The sequence below is a fragment of the Typopeltis vanoorti genome, chromosome 7 (genome assembly GCF_054136105.1).
Source record: "Typopeltis vanoorti isolate ZY-2024b chromosome 7, IOZ_Tvanoo_1.0, whole genome shotgun sequence".
Classification (NCBI taxonomy): domain Eukaryota; kingdom Metazoa; phylum Arthropoda; class Arachnida; order Uropygi; family Thelyphonidae; genus Typopeltis; species Typopeltis vanoorti.
Window position 1 is genome coordinate 52417766 of NC_143555.1, and position 17393 is coordinate 52435158.

General features: G+C 38.6%; 1 protein-coding gene across 3 annotated transcripts in view; it reads left to right on the top strand.

Annotated features, from left to right (window-relative positions):
* The window catches only part of hgo (homogentisate 1,2-dioxygenase), a 455401-nt gene that overhangs the window by 280020 nt on the left and 157988 nt on the right, over window positions 1-17393 (top strand). For all 3 annotated transcript variants that reach the window (XM_090395872.1, XM_090395871.1, XM_090395870.1), the window contains exon 10: window positions 6370-6491. In XM_090395872.1, coding sequence (XP_090251998.1) covers window positions 6370-6491 — 122 coding nt within the window. The remainder of the gene's footprint in view (window positions 1-6369; window positions 6492-17393) is intronic.

Below are 17393 nucleotides of genomic sequence, written 5' to 3' on the forward strand. Positions count from 1 at the left end.
TTAAAGGAATGCAGAGAACTGACCAAGGCTTCTGACCTAATGCCCAATCCTCACCTTCTCGTGGTGCAACTTATTAGGCATCTACCTGGATACTGAACAAACGAGGATGGGCTGGCAATTTAGGATTTAGCCGACCAAATTGTATTCTTATTGGCTTAAACCAAAATATAAAAATGATGGTACAGCATGAGAGAATACCATGCTGGCTGGGGTGTTGCCCAGTTAAACAAAGCCCCTATTGTTTTCTCTAGGGAACCAGGGCAAACAGCAAAAAGTCAGCTACCTGAACAAATCCTAAAAGACACCCCAACTCATCACCAGAGTTCAAGATTGGTACAATCAACATAAGAAGCCTGAATGGCAAAGAGGAGCTAACTAGAGAATTGGATAAGTACCAGATCGACATAATGGGGATGACTGAAACAAAAATGACAAAATCTGATGAGATTTTTCTGAGCCATAAATACAAAATGTTATATTCAGGTAATGACAATCAGGGAAAAGAAGGTGTAGCTGTAGTGTTGAACACAAAATATGAAGCTAATCTTCTTGAATGGCAAGCAATATCAAGTAGAGTGATGTGGGCAAATATCAGAATGAGAAATTGGACAATGAGAATTATTTGAGTTTATGGTCCCAAAGAAGGTTCTGCTAAGGTAGAAGTGGAGTAATTTTTTGAGACTTTAGAGAATGCAACTATCAACGAAAAAGGAAAAGCTGGTCCTTGTTGGGGATTTAAATAGCAGACATACAAAAATATTTTGGAAAAATTTGGAGAAGAGAGCAAAGCTAATAATAATGGCAAATACCTGTTGGATTTCTGCTCAGGACATGGACTGGTTATTACTAACACAATGTTCCAACATAAAAATGTTAACTAATATTTAAGGAATTGACAGCGTATACTGGAAATATAGATTAAATAAACTTTAATATACACTTTCCGATATTTCGGCGAACGTCACGTTGCCATCTTCTTGGGAACTTACTAAAAAGACACGTGCACACAAGTACTAATAACAGCAAATGAGACTGAAGCTAGGAAGCTAGCGTTTTCCTATAGTCCTGATGGTGCCCCCTGGCGGGCTATATTGGTAGTTCTTGGCCTTTGGGCTGAAGTTCTTCTGATAAAAGTTTCCCAAATTTGGGACAGTTTCATGCATCCAAATTTGTTGAGGTTTGGCATGTTCTTAAGGGCCGAGGCTGATTCCATGAATAGTCTTTCATATTTGAACTTGCTGCGGTGTATTACTGTGGCTTTCTTCCATCTTATTCTGTGGCGAGTATCCAGAGCGTAGTCTGCAAGCCCAGAGTGGCTGTACTGGTGAAATCGGATGTAATCCTTGTGTTCTGAGATTCTGATATTTGCTGTCCTGCCTGTTTGGCCAAAGTAGGACAGTTTACAGCTGCAAGGGACCTGGTATACACCAGGTAGGTCTAGGGGAAGTGGTTGGTCTTTGGTGGAGCGGATAAGGGATGCCAGTTTTCTGTGTGGTTTGTAACAAATGGTCAAGTCATGTTTTTTTAAGATTTTATTGATTTTTTCCGAGGTGCCTCTGATGTAGGGAATAGTGACGGATTTGGAGTAATCTTTTTTGTGAAGGGGAGGGGGTGGTGGGTTGTGGATAACTGGGTTAAGTATTTTTTGGATTTTTTGGAGGGGGTAGCCGTTGGCTGAGAAAGTGTCACGGATGTGATTTAGTTCAGTGGTTAGGGCTTGATCATTAGAACAGATTATTTTTGCCCTGTTGAATAATGTTTTAATAACTCCATATTGTTGTGAGGGGGGGGATTGATTTTTTCCGAGGTGCCTCTGATGTAGGGAATAGTGACGGATTTGGAGTAATCTTTTTTGTGAAGGGGAGGGGGTGGTGGGTTGTGGATAACTGGGTTAAGTATTTTTTGGATTTTTTGGAGGGGGTAGCCGTTGGCTGAGAAAGTGTCACGGATGTGATTTAGTTCAGTGGTTAGGGCTTGATCATTAGAACAGATTATTTTTGCCCTGTTGAATAATGTTTTAATAACTCCATATTGTTGTGAGGGGGGGGGATTGTTGGTGAATGTATCTGCCTGTATGGGTGGGTTTTCTATAAACTGAGAAAACTAAGGTTCCATCAGGTTGGCGGGTGACGAGTGTGTCTAGGAAGGGGAGGTTATTGTTTTCCTCTTTTTCCAGGGTGAATTTGATTCTAGGGTGTTGGTTGTTCAAGTGTGTTAGGAAGGAGAGGAGTGAATCCGGGCCATGTGGCCAAATAGCGAAAACATCATCAACGTAGCGCAGCCATATGGTAGGTTTTTGTGGGGCTGAGTTTAAGGCTTTCTCTTCAAACATCTCCATGAAGAAGTTGGCCAGGGGTGGGGAAAGTGGTGAACCCATGGCTGTCCCTTCTATCTGTTTGTAGAATTTTTCCTGCCAAACGAAATAGCCTGAGTTCATTGTAAACTGAAATAGGGCTGAGATATCGGGAGGAAATTTAGCTTGGATTAGCTCTAAGGTTTCTTTGAGGGGGACATTAGTGAATAGGGAGGAGACATCAAAACTGACCATTATGTCATTATGTTGGAGTGTAAGGTTTTCTATACTGGCTTTGAAGTGGGCTGAGTTTTTTATGTGTGATGGTGTATTGCCAGTATAGTGTGATAGCGCTTTGGCTAGATGCTTGGCTAGTTTGTAAGTGGGGGAATCAATGCCATCCACTATCGGACGTAATGGCACATTTTCTTTGTGTATTTTTCCTAACACACTTGAACAACCAACACCCTAGAATCAAATTCACCCTGGAAAAAGAGGAAAACAATAACCTCCCCTTCCTAGACACACTAGTCACCCGCCAACCTGATGGAACCTTGGTTTTCTCAGTTTATAGAAAACCCACCCATACAGGCAGATACATTCACCAACAATCCCCCCCCCCTCACAACAATATGGAGTTATTAAAACATTATTCAACAGGGCAAAAATAATCTGTTCTAATGATCAAACCCTAACCACTGAACTAAATCACATCCGTGACACTTTCTCAGCCAACAGCTACCCCCTCCAAAAAATCCAAAAAATACTTAACCCAGTTATCCACAACCCACCACCCCCTCCCCTTCACAAAAAAAGATTACTCCAAATCTGTCACTATTCCCTACATCAGAGGCACCTCGGAAAAAATCAATAAAATCTTAAAAAAACATGACTTGACCATTTGTTACAAACCACACAGAAAACTGGCATCCCTTATCCGCTCCACCAAAGACCAACCACTTCCCCTAGACCTACCTGGTGTATACCAGGTCCCTTGCAGCTGTAAACTGTCCTACTTTGGCCAAACAGGCAGGACAGCAAATATCAGAATCTCAGAACACAAGGATTACATCCGATTTCACCAGTACAGCCACTCTGGGCTTGCAGACCACGCTCTGGATACTCGCCACAGAATAAGATGGAAGAAAGCCACAGTAATACACTGCAGCAAGTTCAAATATGGAAGACTATTCATGGAATCAGCCTCGGCCCTTAGGAACATGCCAAACCTCAACAAATTTGGATGCATGAAACTGCCCCAAATTTGGGAAACTTTTATCAGAAGAACTTCAGCCCAAAGGCCAAGAACTACCAATATAGCCCGCCAGGGGGCACCATCAGGACTTTAGGAAAACGCTAGCTTCCTAGCTTCAGTCTCATTTGCTGTTATTAGTACTTGTGTGCACGTGTCTTTTTAGTAAGTTCCCAAGAAGATGGCAACATGACGTTTGCCGAAATATCGGAAAGTGTATATTAAAGTTTATTTAATCTATATTTCCAGTATATGCTGTCAATTCCTTAAATATTAGTTATCATGTCCAACCAGCGTATAAGCCTCTCAACAAGAAACATAAAAATGTGTACAAATTTACATGGAGAGAAGAAGCAAGGAATAAGAAAAGTCTCATTGGCTACATTATTGTTGATAGTGATGTTTTCCCACTGGTGCAGGACACTAGAGTGTACAGAGGAATGCTATGGAATGGAAGTGATTAACATTTAGTCTTGACCAGGATAAAATTGAATTTCATACTGAAAAGAAGAACATGTAAGAAATTTTAAAGTGAATAAAAGTTGAGCAGCTCTCATATATGAACTGTAGACTAAAATACACATATTATTAGAGGAAAGATGGAATAGTTTGAGAAAAGGAACCAAACCTTTGAGATTCAATGGCACACCCTGAAGAAAATACTGATTGATTAAGCCAGAGAGGCATGTGGTGAGGTTGTCGGCAAGGATAGAAAAATCAGAACTCCATGGTGGACACAGGAAGTTAAGGAGGCAGTGAAGGAAAAGAAGAAAACATATCAAAAGTTCCTGGCAAATATCTCAGCTTGTGCTCTTAGAGAATACAAAGACAAATGTAAGAATGTTAAACGCTGTGTAAAACTAGCTAAACAAAAGTCATGGGAAGACTTTGGTAAGAACACAGAAAATAAATATTGAGAAGGTGGCAGGATATTCTTGAGGTTGTTGAAGATGCTCAGAAATGGAGGAAAGAGTGCTGTAAAAGGAATTAGAGATGATAAATGTGCCATGAAAACTGGAGAAAAAGATATCCTTGACGTATGGAGTAATTACTTTGAAAAATTGCTAAATGAAACAAGCAGTGATGACAGCACAGTAATAAAAAACACTCAACAGACATGCAATCAAAAATACATATCTATACTTGAAGTAAAAAAGCCATTAAAAGCCAGAGTAGATGATATTCAATCAGAAATGCTCAAGTATGGAGGTATAAAAGTCTTACAGTGGCTGCACTGCATAGTTCAGAAAGCCTGGACAGAGGGACGAATGCCAAATGCCAGATCATTGGAGTAGAGTTCTCGTATTATCCATATATAAAAAGGGAAAATAAACTGAATGTGAGAATTACAGAGGTATTTCTCTTCTGAGTGTTCCTGGTAAGATTTATTGAAGTCTACTTGAGAAACATTTGAGAACGATGGTGGAAGGAAAGCTGGGTGAAGAACAAGCTGGATTCAGGCCAAATAGAGGCTGTCAGGATCAAATTTTCACATTACAACAAATAATTGAGAAATTGTGGGAATATAAAAAAGATCTGTATTTAAGTTTTGTAGAACTGGAAAAGGCATTGCGACAGAGTGCCAAGAGAGAAGCTGTTCAAAGTGCTACAGTTGTATAGTGTCAATGGAGCATTATATCAAGCAATACTTAGTTTTTATTTGAGTTGTAAGTCAGCAGTTAGAATTGAAGGAAATATACAGGAAGGTGGTTTTATGTTAAATCTGGTGTCAGACAAGGATGTACATCCCCCCCCCCCAGTTATTCATTATCTGTATGGATCACATTATAAAGGAAAGTGGTATTCAACCTGTTATCAAAATTGGAGATGTTAATCTCAGCTCTTTACTCTATTTACTTAATGTTGGACTATGCAGATGATGATATATTTGTAAATAAATCTGCTACAAGTCTGCAAGATTCTGTGACTAAATTAAATAACTGTCGTAATATATTTGGTATGAAGTTCAGCAATAACAAGACAAATACAATGAAAATAGACAGAAGCATTGAAAATATAACTGCATTTTGAATGGAGAACCCCTATAGACACGATTTTTAGTGAAGATGGTAAATTAAATATGGAAATAGACAACAGAATTAACAAAGCTGGTATGGTAGGAAGTCAACTGAATAAATTTATATGGAATAAGAGAGAAATTAGTCAAAATACTAAATTAGCTGTATACAGGAGACTGTTCAAACCAATTTTAACTTATGGATCTGAGAGCTGGGTTAGAAATAAAACATTTGACCAAAGATACAAGTCTTTACAAGATGATTAGAGACCACGGGTATGAGAGTCCTGAGAAAGATTAGAAGGATGAACGGATGGCATTAGTGGCAATGTCATATTAAAAATGAGGATATTTGGAAAGAACTTAATATTGTTCGCATCCAGAAATGTGTTAGCCGAGCTAATCTCAGGTGGTATGGTCATTTAAACAGAATGGGTGGGGAAAGATTAGCAAAACATGTGTTCTTTGCCAGGTTGGCAGAAAAAAGAACCAGAGGAAGACCAAGATATAGATGGATTGATACAGTAAAAAGTTTCTTAGAAGATAGAAATATAAGCTCTAATAATGTTGAAATCTTGACAGGTAACAGATTGATTTGGAGGAAAATTGTGGATAGGAAGTTAGTAATGGTGTAAGTTTTTTCATGCAGTACTATCATATCCTGTACACCTTTCGAGGGTACATATCAGGAATTTGATGATGATGAAATGAAGCCTTTTGTTGGCTCTTTCTTTAGCAATCATTTAGATTTAAATTTCTTTTATGTATATATTAATATTTATTTAAAATTTTTTTTGGCATGTATAGGAGCCAATGGCTTAGCAAATCCACGTGATTTCCATACACCTGTTGCTTGGTTTGAAGATTGTGAGAGCTCAAAGTATACAATAATAAATAAGTATCAAGGGAGAGTTTTTGCTGCTGAGCAGGTATATCATTTTGCCATATTTTTTAATTTTCTGTTATCTGATGATTAATAGTTGAATTTGTGAAAGATTTGCATGCCACTGAAAATCTTAATACTCAAATTCTTGATTTATCTGATTATTGTCTTGAATTATGTGTGGTTTATGAATATGCATAAATAATGTAGTTAAAAATGAGCATATGTTCATTGTTGTAAGGGCTGCGAGAGGGAGAAAGTTGTGTAGGTCATGTTGAAAGTTTATTTTTCACTTGGTTAGAATATAATAAATTTAGTTTAATCCTTTATCCAAGTGTGAGCAAACAAAATTTGCGCCTGAAAGTATCTTCAGGACTGGGGTAAGGTGGTACAACACTGGACAACTCATTGCAAAGGTAGCAAGCTAACATCACTCCTATCTCAGTATCTCCCATAATGCAAAACACATCTCCTTGTGGATATGTCTAATATTATGCATTAAGGGAAGGGCCACTATCCAGACTAGTTTCGACCTTTATTGAGGTCTCTTCAGTGGGAGCCAGGCCCAAGTGGAGATACCAGCCAGAAGCATTAGCAAAGTCATCTCTACCTATAGGAGTTGCCAAATGGTGTGCCACCTTTTTAATAAATTACTCTGGATTTAGAGAAAGATGTTGAAAGTTTATTTTTCTCTTGGTTAGATTCCTTAGTGATCCCTTAATGCATAACATTAGACATATCTGCAAGGAGATGTGTTTTGCATTATGGGAGATACTGAGATAGGAGTGGTAGTAGCTTGCTCCACCTTTGCCAGGAGTCGTGCCGGTGTTGCACCACCTTACCCCAGTCCTGAAGATACTTTCAGGCGCAAACTTTGTTTGCTCCACTTGGATAAAGGATTAAACTAAATTTATTATATTATTATCTTGTGTAGATCAACACAAAAAGACAAAGAAAGTGAATGGTGTGGATTTTTTGAGAATGGTACAGTGCTGAATATAATATTTATACATGAGATGTTGTGGATGTGGAGAGGTTGAATAAGAAAGATAACCAAGAGTGAATGTGTAAGAAGTGTGATATGCTGATGGATTATTAGGCTTCTTTGAATCAGAGGAGAGAACATAGAGCAGTAATCAAAAGTGGTGCCAATAAAGAGTTTGCTACTATTAAGAAAACATATGAAAAAGAATGCAAGCCTCCTTCCTACATCACCTCCCCTCCTACACCAGTGTGTAGGAGGTGATGTAGGAAGGAGGCTTTCCATCAATGTGTGATAGACATCAGGTGGAATTTGTCTCCATTCCTCCATCAAAGCAGCATTGAGTTCAGTGACAGATCATTGACTTACTGCTCTGTATCTCAATCGCTGCTCCAATTCATCCCACAGGTGTTCAATGGGATTGAGGTTAGGACTCTGCACAGGCCAGAGCAGTTGTTTAACATCTATCTCTTCATACCATTCCATAACAGCTGCAGTTTCTTAGCATGGGGCATTGTCGTCTTGATAGTAACACTGGTCTGTTCCATAAAAATTCGACACTGTAGGCAGCACCTGATTATTCTGAATATCAAGGCACTGAGCTGCCTTCATGGAACTACAGACAGCAACCAGTGGTCCCACTCCAAACCAGCTGAATGCACCCCACACCATTACTCCTCCACCACCACCAAACTTTACTGTGAGTACAACACACTCTGGTAACATGCGTTCACCAGGCTGCCTCCACACCCACACCCTGCTATCAGACTGGAAACAGATAAATTGACGTAGTACTGTTTTCTACTGGTGAATTATCCCGTTCACACACTCGAGCCACCTTGTTCATTGTTGTGATGTCTGACTTGTTTGCTGCTGCTCTTCTCTGTAAACCAATAAATGGAGTTCTTTTTATACAGTATTAGTGCTCACAACAGTGTTACTAGAGCTCTGGAACTAATAACAAATGGTTTGTGCCAATTGTAGCTGGTTTTTACATGCCACCCATTTTAACATCCTCCGTCCGTCAGTCATTTTTGGCAGCCACCCTGGTGTTTTCCTGCACTAGTGATGCCAGAATGTCTCAATTTTTTGATCACATCACCAACCATTGATTTTGGATGCTCCAGTTGAGTGGCAATGGCATGTATAGACATGCTACCAATGTGACAGCCCACAATGACACCTCTATCAAAATCACTGAGTTCAAGTCATGTTGCCCTACCACCAGTATTCAACTGCCACGATGAAATACTCCTTCCTACTATCTGTACACTGGTTTTTATGTTATTTAACAAACCTGGAATGCTCCATAACTTCAAATAATAGGGGTGTCCAGACAATTATTGGTAGTAATGTATATGGAGGTAACAAATGACTTGCAAATGGGATATGGAGATCTGATTATTATAGGTGTGGCAAATGAGAGAATGCACATGGTTTGTTTTCCTGAGGTAGAATGAGTAGAGCAATTGATGCATTGAATTGAGATGTAAGAAAGCAAAAGAGTTGGTAGTAGTAACAGTGACTTGGTTGGAAACAAGGAGAATGTAAGAATGAATGTTGTTGAGGAGAATAAAAAATAGTGTGGTAGTACAGGTAGTTAGCGTGTTACTCAGGTATAACAGTGATGAGTTGAGACAAAGAGTAAAGATTCTGAGTGATATGTTAGTGTGAAGAGAAAGGAGCACAATTGAATATGTGGAATGCATTTGAGAGACAAATGGAACTGTATAAAAATGGTGGACTGCAATTGAATGGGTTTGATATACATCATATGGAGAGACTGTTGCTGGAAGTGAGAGTAATAATTACAGAGAATGGATCTGAGCAAGTAAGAAGCAATGTGAAAGAGCAGAAGAGTAAGGTAGAAGAGATGGAAGATTTACTTATGAATGGAAATGTGAGTGTAGTGAGAGAACAGAAGTGCAAGACAGACAGGTAATTGGGTGGGGGGGGGGGTCAGAAGTTGATGGGGAAAGTTGATGCTGGAAGATGAAGTACAAGAATCGATAGACAACAAAAGGAGTGGGATAGCCTAAGGGAAGGCACGGAGGCGTCCTATCTAAGAAGTGATATTAGTGGAATTTGTTATAGATTCAGAACCATGTGCATCCTCTCATTTGCCACACCTCTAATAATCAGATTATGTTTGTGTACAAATGCCAGAAGTATCAGAAATTATTGCATTAATTGAGTTTCATTCACCCCAAAATTGTTGGAATAACTGAGATATGGATGGATGATGGCAACATCCTCACAGGAATACAGATGGGGATATTATGTTTTTCATGATGATAGAAAAGAAAAAAAAAGGGGGGGGAGGAGTAGTGCTATTGATGATAAAAAAAGCAGTTTGTAAGAACTGTGAGCAGTAGAACAGATGTTGTGGCCTTCTTACAGGAGGACTTGAATGGATATGAGAGTGGGGGATGCCAGTTCTTTGTTGCAAAGTGTAAGATTTTAAAATTCAAAAACAAAAATGAAGTGCAGCGTATACATCTCTGAGAATATTTTCTAGGAAGAGGTGGTGGTGGAAATAAGTGATCTGGGTGCAATGATGGATAATAAGCGGCTGAAGCTTAAAGGACATGGACATGTTTCTAAAATTGTGAGAACAGCGTAGCAGATTCTGCAATCAGAGGACACTGACTTCTAGAAGTTAAGGAGATTACATTCTACAAAGCCCTCATTAGACCACATATAGACTACTGTCACAGATTTGCTCATCGGTTTTCAAAGGATTAAAATATATTTGAAAGGATTCAGAGATGATTAACTAAGGTGGTTTCTGGTCGCTGGAATCTGAGTATGAAGGAAGATTGAGAACATGCAGTTTGCTAGTGGATAGGAGGGGTGGTGTGACAGAGACATATTGGTAAGAGATTTTTATTAGATTATTGTTGAAAAGATTTTTCATAGAATGGTGGGAGATGGTTGAGAGAACAAGAGATCATTCCTGGAATCTATATAAGGAGTGTGTAAGCAAAATTGTAAGAAGCAGGTTTTTTTTTGCATAGAGAATAGTGAATGATTGAATGTAATACTTGAGAGTGTGGTGACTGTAGAGAATGTGAATGTATTTAAAGCATGGGTATGATAGATTGTGTGGGTGACAGAGGAACCTCCCAGGATGATCCTTTGACTGAATGGATATCCAGTGTTAATAATAGTAATACTTATTAGCATTAACATTAGTAATAATAATAATAATAATAATAATGTTTATTTACTAGTATACAATAAATAATAATGTGTGTGTGTGTGTGTGTGTATGTATATATAATCAGTTTTTTTTTTTTTTTTTTTGGAATGGTATGATATTGTACAGAGTACTGCACCTTTATTAAGAGTGACATGTGACATATAGATGCAGTATATTTAGAAGTGTATGGATTTTTACACATTTATCTATACTGTTATTTTCAGTATGAAATATCTGTACTTTCATTTCATTAAAGTTAATTACTGTGGATATATCATGTAATTTAATGTTTACAAATAATATTATGTATAAAGTGTCCAAAATGAATGCATAATTTCAAATTTATTTAATGTAAAGTATAAAAGTAATAAATAGCATTATGAGATAAATGAAAAATGCAGAGTAATACATTTCATTGGTGATCTGTTAACTATATGACAGATTTCTAATAAAAATTAATGATCTGTCATATTGGAAAATTCAGCTAGAAATGCTCAAATATGGATTTATCAAAGTTTTCATGGCTACATTGTATAATTCAGAAGTCTTGATCACAAGGTTAAATTTTAAATTCTGGATAATTGGAGTAGTTCTCTCTTAGCAGCTGTCTTTAAAATCAGAAATCAAACTGAATGTAAGAGTTTCAGGTAATCTTATGCAAGATACTTGAAAAGATACTGAGAAAAATTTGTCAAGTTCAGATTTTAGTTAAGAAATCATGGAAATATAACATCGTGGATCTATATATGAATTTCAATCTAGAGGCACATGAGAAGGTGCAAGAGAAAAGCTGTTCAAAATGCTACAATTATATGTTATATATGGTAAATTATATCAACCAATACATAGTCTAGTGGTTCCCAAACTTTTTCGATTCTTGGTGCCCTTGCTTCATCCAGGTTTTTCCAAGGTGCCCATGTCAAATTCTAACAAGTACACTTTGCAAAATAGCGAATAATTTTTTTTAATTAAAGGGTTAGGTAAAAATAAATAAAACACGTATTTAAGATCACAATAAAAAGTAATTGAACAAATTCAACTAATTATCATTAGTGGGATGGATGAGCCTGTTGATCACCGCACATTTTCTCAAATTTTGGAATCAAACTGGACACAGCCACTCTCATTTCCTTCTCCACATTGATTTTTGCGCGATACTTAGTTTTTATCACAGCGACCGCCGAAAATCCAGCTTCGCACAAGTAAGAAGTTGCAAATGGAATTAAAATTCGCTGAGCTTTTTTACTCAGAAGGGGATATTCATCTTTTACTGATATCGAAAATTCAGTTAATTCCATGCTGCTAAATTTTGTTTTCGATGTATTGTCGCAAGACAACTCGAAAAGATTCTCTTCTTCTGCAGCAGTAAATTCAGATGGAGCACTGCATTTAATGGATCTTGAATCCATGCAAATTTATCGATATTATCATTTTGAAAATATTTCTCAAACCAGGTAATAAGCTGTGATAAGTGTTCTTCAAAAATGGATTTCATACCTCGAGAGAAATCAACTCCGTTGGAGGTTAAAAACTGTTGCAACAAGGGGAAACATTCTTTGCCTCCGTCTTCATGCATTTTTCTTTTCCATAGTTTTAGTTTTTTTTATAAAAGCTGAAATTTTCTCAATCGACTTTAAAAGGTGCATGTTACATCCCTGCAGGGATAGATTTAGAGCATTCATCTTTTCAAAAATATCACGTAAGTATGATAGTTTTATCAAAACCAAAAAAATCTTCATTCACAAAATTTTCGATATTCTTGTGGTCTTTCTCTTTAAGAAAAATATAAAATTCCTGTTGGAGTTCAAACGTGTGAGACAAAACATTACCAATAGAGAGCCATCGTGAAGTGCTGTAGTACAACAAAGACGTTTGCTCGGATCCCATATCCTCACATAGTTTTTTGAAACACCTTGACTTTGATGGCTGAGTTTTTATAAAGTTTACTACATTCACTACATATTCTAAGATCTGGTTCAATGTAGGACTTGGATATTTTGATGCGAGTGTTTCCCTGTGAATAACGCAATGGGTCCACAGTGCATCAGGGGGCTTTGCTTCGAATAAGTGCCTGCAGTCCCCCATAACAGCGACATAGAAGAGCACCATCAGTACAGACACCAATGCACTTAGTCCACTTCAAATTATTTTCGGATATAAAAGTATCAAGGATCTTGAACAAGTTTTGAGCCTTAGCACCAGCAGTGATACTTTTACAAAAGAGAAGGTCTTCTACAATGTTATTACCATCTATAAACCGTACATAGCAAATCAAGTGAGCATCATTATTATTATCTGTGGCCTCATCCAGCTGCAACCCAAATTCCTTCCCTTTTATTTTTTCAATTAATTGATCATTGAGGACCACCCCTATGTGCTGTATTCTGTGACTGATGGTGTTATTGAACAAAGGCACTTTTGAAAGCAGCTTCTCAGCAGACTCACCTATCATAATGCTCACCATATCTACAGCAGCCGGTAGAATGAGTTCTTCTGTGATGGTATGAGGCTTCTTATATTTTGCAATTCTATGTGCCATCTTGTAAGATGCTAGCAAAGAATTGCTTAGTATTGATGCCTGCTTATAAAAACTACCTTTTTGTTGATTTAACTCTTTTAACTTTCTGGTAAAGTAGTCACGAGATGTACTAACCATGCTGGAATGATTGGTTTCTAAATGGAATTTCAACTTACTTAGTAGCATGCACTCTGGTGCCAAAAACTGTCATACACAGTACACACTGCAGCCTCCCTTCACCAGTGACTTCTGTCGATGTAAAACCAAGGTCCAAATTACTGTCATCATATTTTCGATATTTATGCTTCTTTACACTCTTGCCACTATTTGACGGTGTGTCCTCTTTATTTTCTCTCTCAAACGCTTATCACTGTTTAGTAAAAATTGATCCATTTTTAAAAATACATACGAGAAGAAATACTTCAAAAACTTCACTTGACTAAATCACAACAATATTCAGTTGATACAATCTGCGAAAACTAATTCACCACTAAGACTGCGCGAAACCGACAGCTATTTATATACAAACACAAAGTACTGAGAAACTTAATTATTGTAGAGCACCAGCTAGTAACCATTTGTAGAGGCTTCTGCAAACAGTTATTACTAAGTGAGTTACTGGTTTGCACCAGGTCCGCTAGATGTCACGTCCTATCACATTGAATTGAAAATAGAAATAAAATTATGAAAATTCTGTAATCGCGGCTCCCCAGAGTGCCGCACCGCAGACATTGGGAACCACTGACATAGTCTGTATTTGAGTTGTAAATCTGCAGTTAGAATTAAAAGAAATACATGAGAAAATATTTGATATAAAAACAGGTGTGAGACAAGAACTCTTATCTTTACTGTTATTTATCTATATGGATCACATCTTCTTCTACAGCTTCTCTCACTTAAGTGGGGTCACTGTTGATGATGAGTCTCCTCCACATCCTCCTGTCTTGAGCTGTCACCACATCAAAGTTCTTCATCCTCAAGTCCTCTTCTACCAGCTCCCTCCATCTCTTCTTTCCTCCTTCCTTGCATGACCCTTCTTCCCACATATTCGTTCTCCCTCCTCATCACATGACCAAACCATCTCAACCTTGCCTCCTGTATCTTCGCTCCTAAGTTCGTAACTTTCACTGTTCTCCTCACATAGTCATTTCTCAGATGATGCTTTCTGCTGCACATCCACCTAAGCATTCTCATCTCTGCTACTTCCATCCTGCTGATGTTATTTTTCCTCAGGGCCACAGTTTCTATAGCATACGTCATAGCTGGCCTCACTACTGTCCTATAGATTTTGCCTTTCAGATTGATCGGCACCCTCTTATCGCATGACACTCCAGCCACCTCCCTCCAGTTCCTCCAACCTGCTTGTATCCTGTATCCCACTTCCTTCTCAGCTCCTCCATCTTCTTCCACTGTTGAACCTAAGTATCTAAAGTCCCTCACCTTCCTGATGACATTTCCTTCCAGCTCCAGATCTGTCTCCTGGCCACTGCCCACTGTGCAACACATATACTCTGTCTTACTTCTGCTCAGTCTCATACCCCTCTCTTCCAGTACTTTTCTCCATCTTTCCAGTTTAGTTCCCGCTTCTTCTCTTGAATCTGCACACAGCAAGATGTCCTCTGCATACAACATTGTCCAAGGCACATCTTCTCTCACCTCCTCCGTCACCACCTCCATCACAATATTAAACAGAAACGGACTTAATGCTGACCTTTGATGCAAGCCAACTGTTACTTAAAAACTTTCTGCCTGTCCCAGACAGGTCCGAACACTTGTCTTCACATTTCTGTACATCTCCCGCACCAACCTGACATATTTCTCCGGATCCTTCTTCTCCCTCAGACACCTCCAGACTTCTTGCCTTGCCACTCTATCGTATGCTCCAGATCCTTTCTTTTCTCCAGATCAATAAATGCCAGATGTAGCTCTCGTTGTTTCTCTCAAAACTTTTCCATCATCTGCCGTAACCTAAAGATGCCATCTGTTATTGATCTACCAGGCATGAAGCCAAATTGTTCCTTTGCAATCTCCACCTCCTTCCTCAATCTTCCATCAAGAACCCTGTATAGGATTTTCATTGTGTGGGACATCAACTTTATTCCTCTGTAATTTTTACAGTCTTGTGCATCCCCTTTACCCTTGTAGATGGGGACAAGAGTACTCTCCCTCCATTCCTCGGGTATATTTTCCTGTTGGCAAACTTTCATGAACAGGTCCCACAGCAGGTCAATTCCCTCTTCCCCCAGTGCCTTCCATGCCTCCACTGGAATCCTGGCAGGGCCCACCGATTTTCCATTCCTCATCCTCTTCATGGCCTCTGTCACATCCACTCTACTGATGTTCTGCACCACCCCCTCAGAAGGCTTCCTATCTTCTCTGTGAGTCCTTGCATTTTCCTCATTCAAAAATCCCTCAAAGTATATTCTCGATCTGTTTCTTATGTCCACACCCTCCATAATACTTTTCCTTCAGCATCTTTGATCTGCCTCACATGTAAGATGTCCTTTGCAGCTTTATTTCTACATTTTGCTGGTAATATTTTCTCTTTCCTTCCTTTGTTTCTAATTGATCATACAGATCTTGATATGCCAATGCCCTTGCCTGTGCCACAACTCTCTTGGCTTCTTGCTTTCTCTCTCTGTACACCTCTCTGTCCTCTTCCACTCTTGACTCATCCCACTTCTGCTTTGCCTTCCTCTTAACTGTGACTGCAACTTGTGCATTATTATTCCACCACCAACCCTCCTTCTGCTCTCTAATCTTTCCAGATGTCTCACCAAGCACCTCAATTGCACAGCTCAGGATTACTTTTGAATTATGTTTCCACCAATCTTGTACACTTTCCAGTCCATCCGAAATCCTCTCTGACATCCTCTCCCTAAAACGATTCCTCACACTTTCTTCTTTTAAGCGAAACCACTTAATTGGCTTCATCCCATGACTTCCAGAGGTTCTTATCTTCGATCTTATTTTAAAGTCTGCGCACTGCTTTACAATTTGTCACAACCTTAAGATATTTTCTTCTAGTCAAAATGTAGTCAATTTGTGAACTGTTGTTACCACTCCTAAAGGTTATCAAATGTTCTTCCCTTTTGTAGAAAAATGAGTTCATAATTGCCAGATCAAACGCTACTCCAAAGTCCACAACCCTTTCTCCTTCCTGGTTCATCATTCCCACTCCGTGGCCGCCATGCACCCTTTCACAGTCTCTCTTCTGTCTTCCTATGTGTCTGTTCAAGTCTCCTCTGACAATCACATCTCGTTTTCTTCCAGTTCCTTCATTTCTTCATCTAACATGTTCCAGAACTCATCTTTCTCCTCTGCTGTACAGCCAACTTGTGGGGCATATACACTTAATACGACCACCTGCTCTTCTCCAAGACCCAATATTATATTATATGGATCACATCATTAAGGAAAATCAGATTACACCTGATTGGAGATGTCAATATCAGTTCTTTACTTTATGCAGATGTTCTACTACTACTACTACTACTACTATTATTACTATTATTATTATTATTATTATTATTATCTGACCTCCATGGAGTCAAAGGACTCATCACAGGAGGTTTATACTCTCTTATGCCAAAAAGATTGAGCACTGTCTTGAATTCAACAATTTCTGCACTCACTACACTTTCAGGCAATGCATTCTGCTCATCAATCATTCTCCAATCAAAGAACCTGCTTCTCACTCCCCTGCTCACACCCTCCTTATACAGCTTCCATAGATGACCTCTAGTTCTACTCTTGTCTCCCTCTACTGTATGAACTATTTTCTCCACATATCCCCTTTTATTCTATTCACAAGGCTCTGTAAGTTGCATTCCCTCAGTCTCTCCTCCTATCTAACATTCCACAGACCTGGCACTAACTTAATAAACCTTCTCTGGACCTTTTCCAATACATCCTCAACCCCCCCCCCCACCCCAAAAACTAGGTGACCAAATCTGTATGTGGCCTGATGAAAGCCTTATACAAGGAAACCATCATCTCTTTGCTTCTCCATGTCTGTGTCTTCATTATTGCCATAATCTGTTGGGATGTTGTTACAGTTTTAGCAATGAGACCTATAAACCTCAAATCTCTTTTGACCACAGCTCCAAGATCTTTTGACTCCTGAACTTCCTCCTAAATTTCTCCATGAATTGTATACCCTACCTTGCCTAATTTTGAGACCTTGCACTTTGCAGTATTAATTTTTAGCTCACATCATTTGTCTACTCACATAGTCTGTTAGATC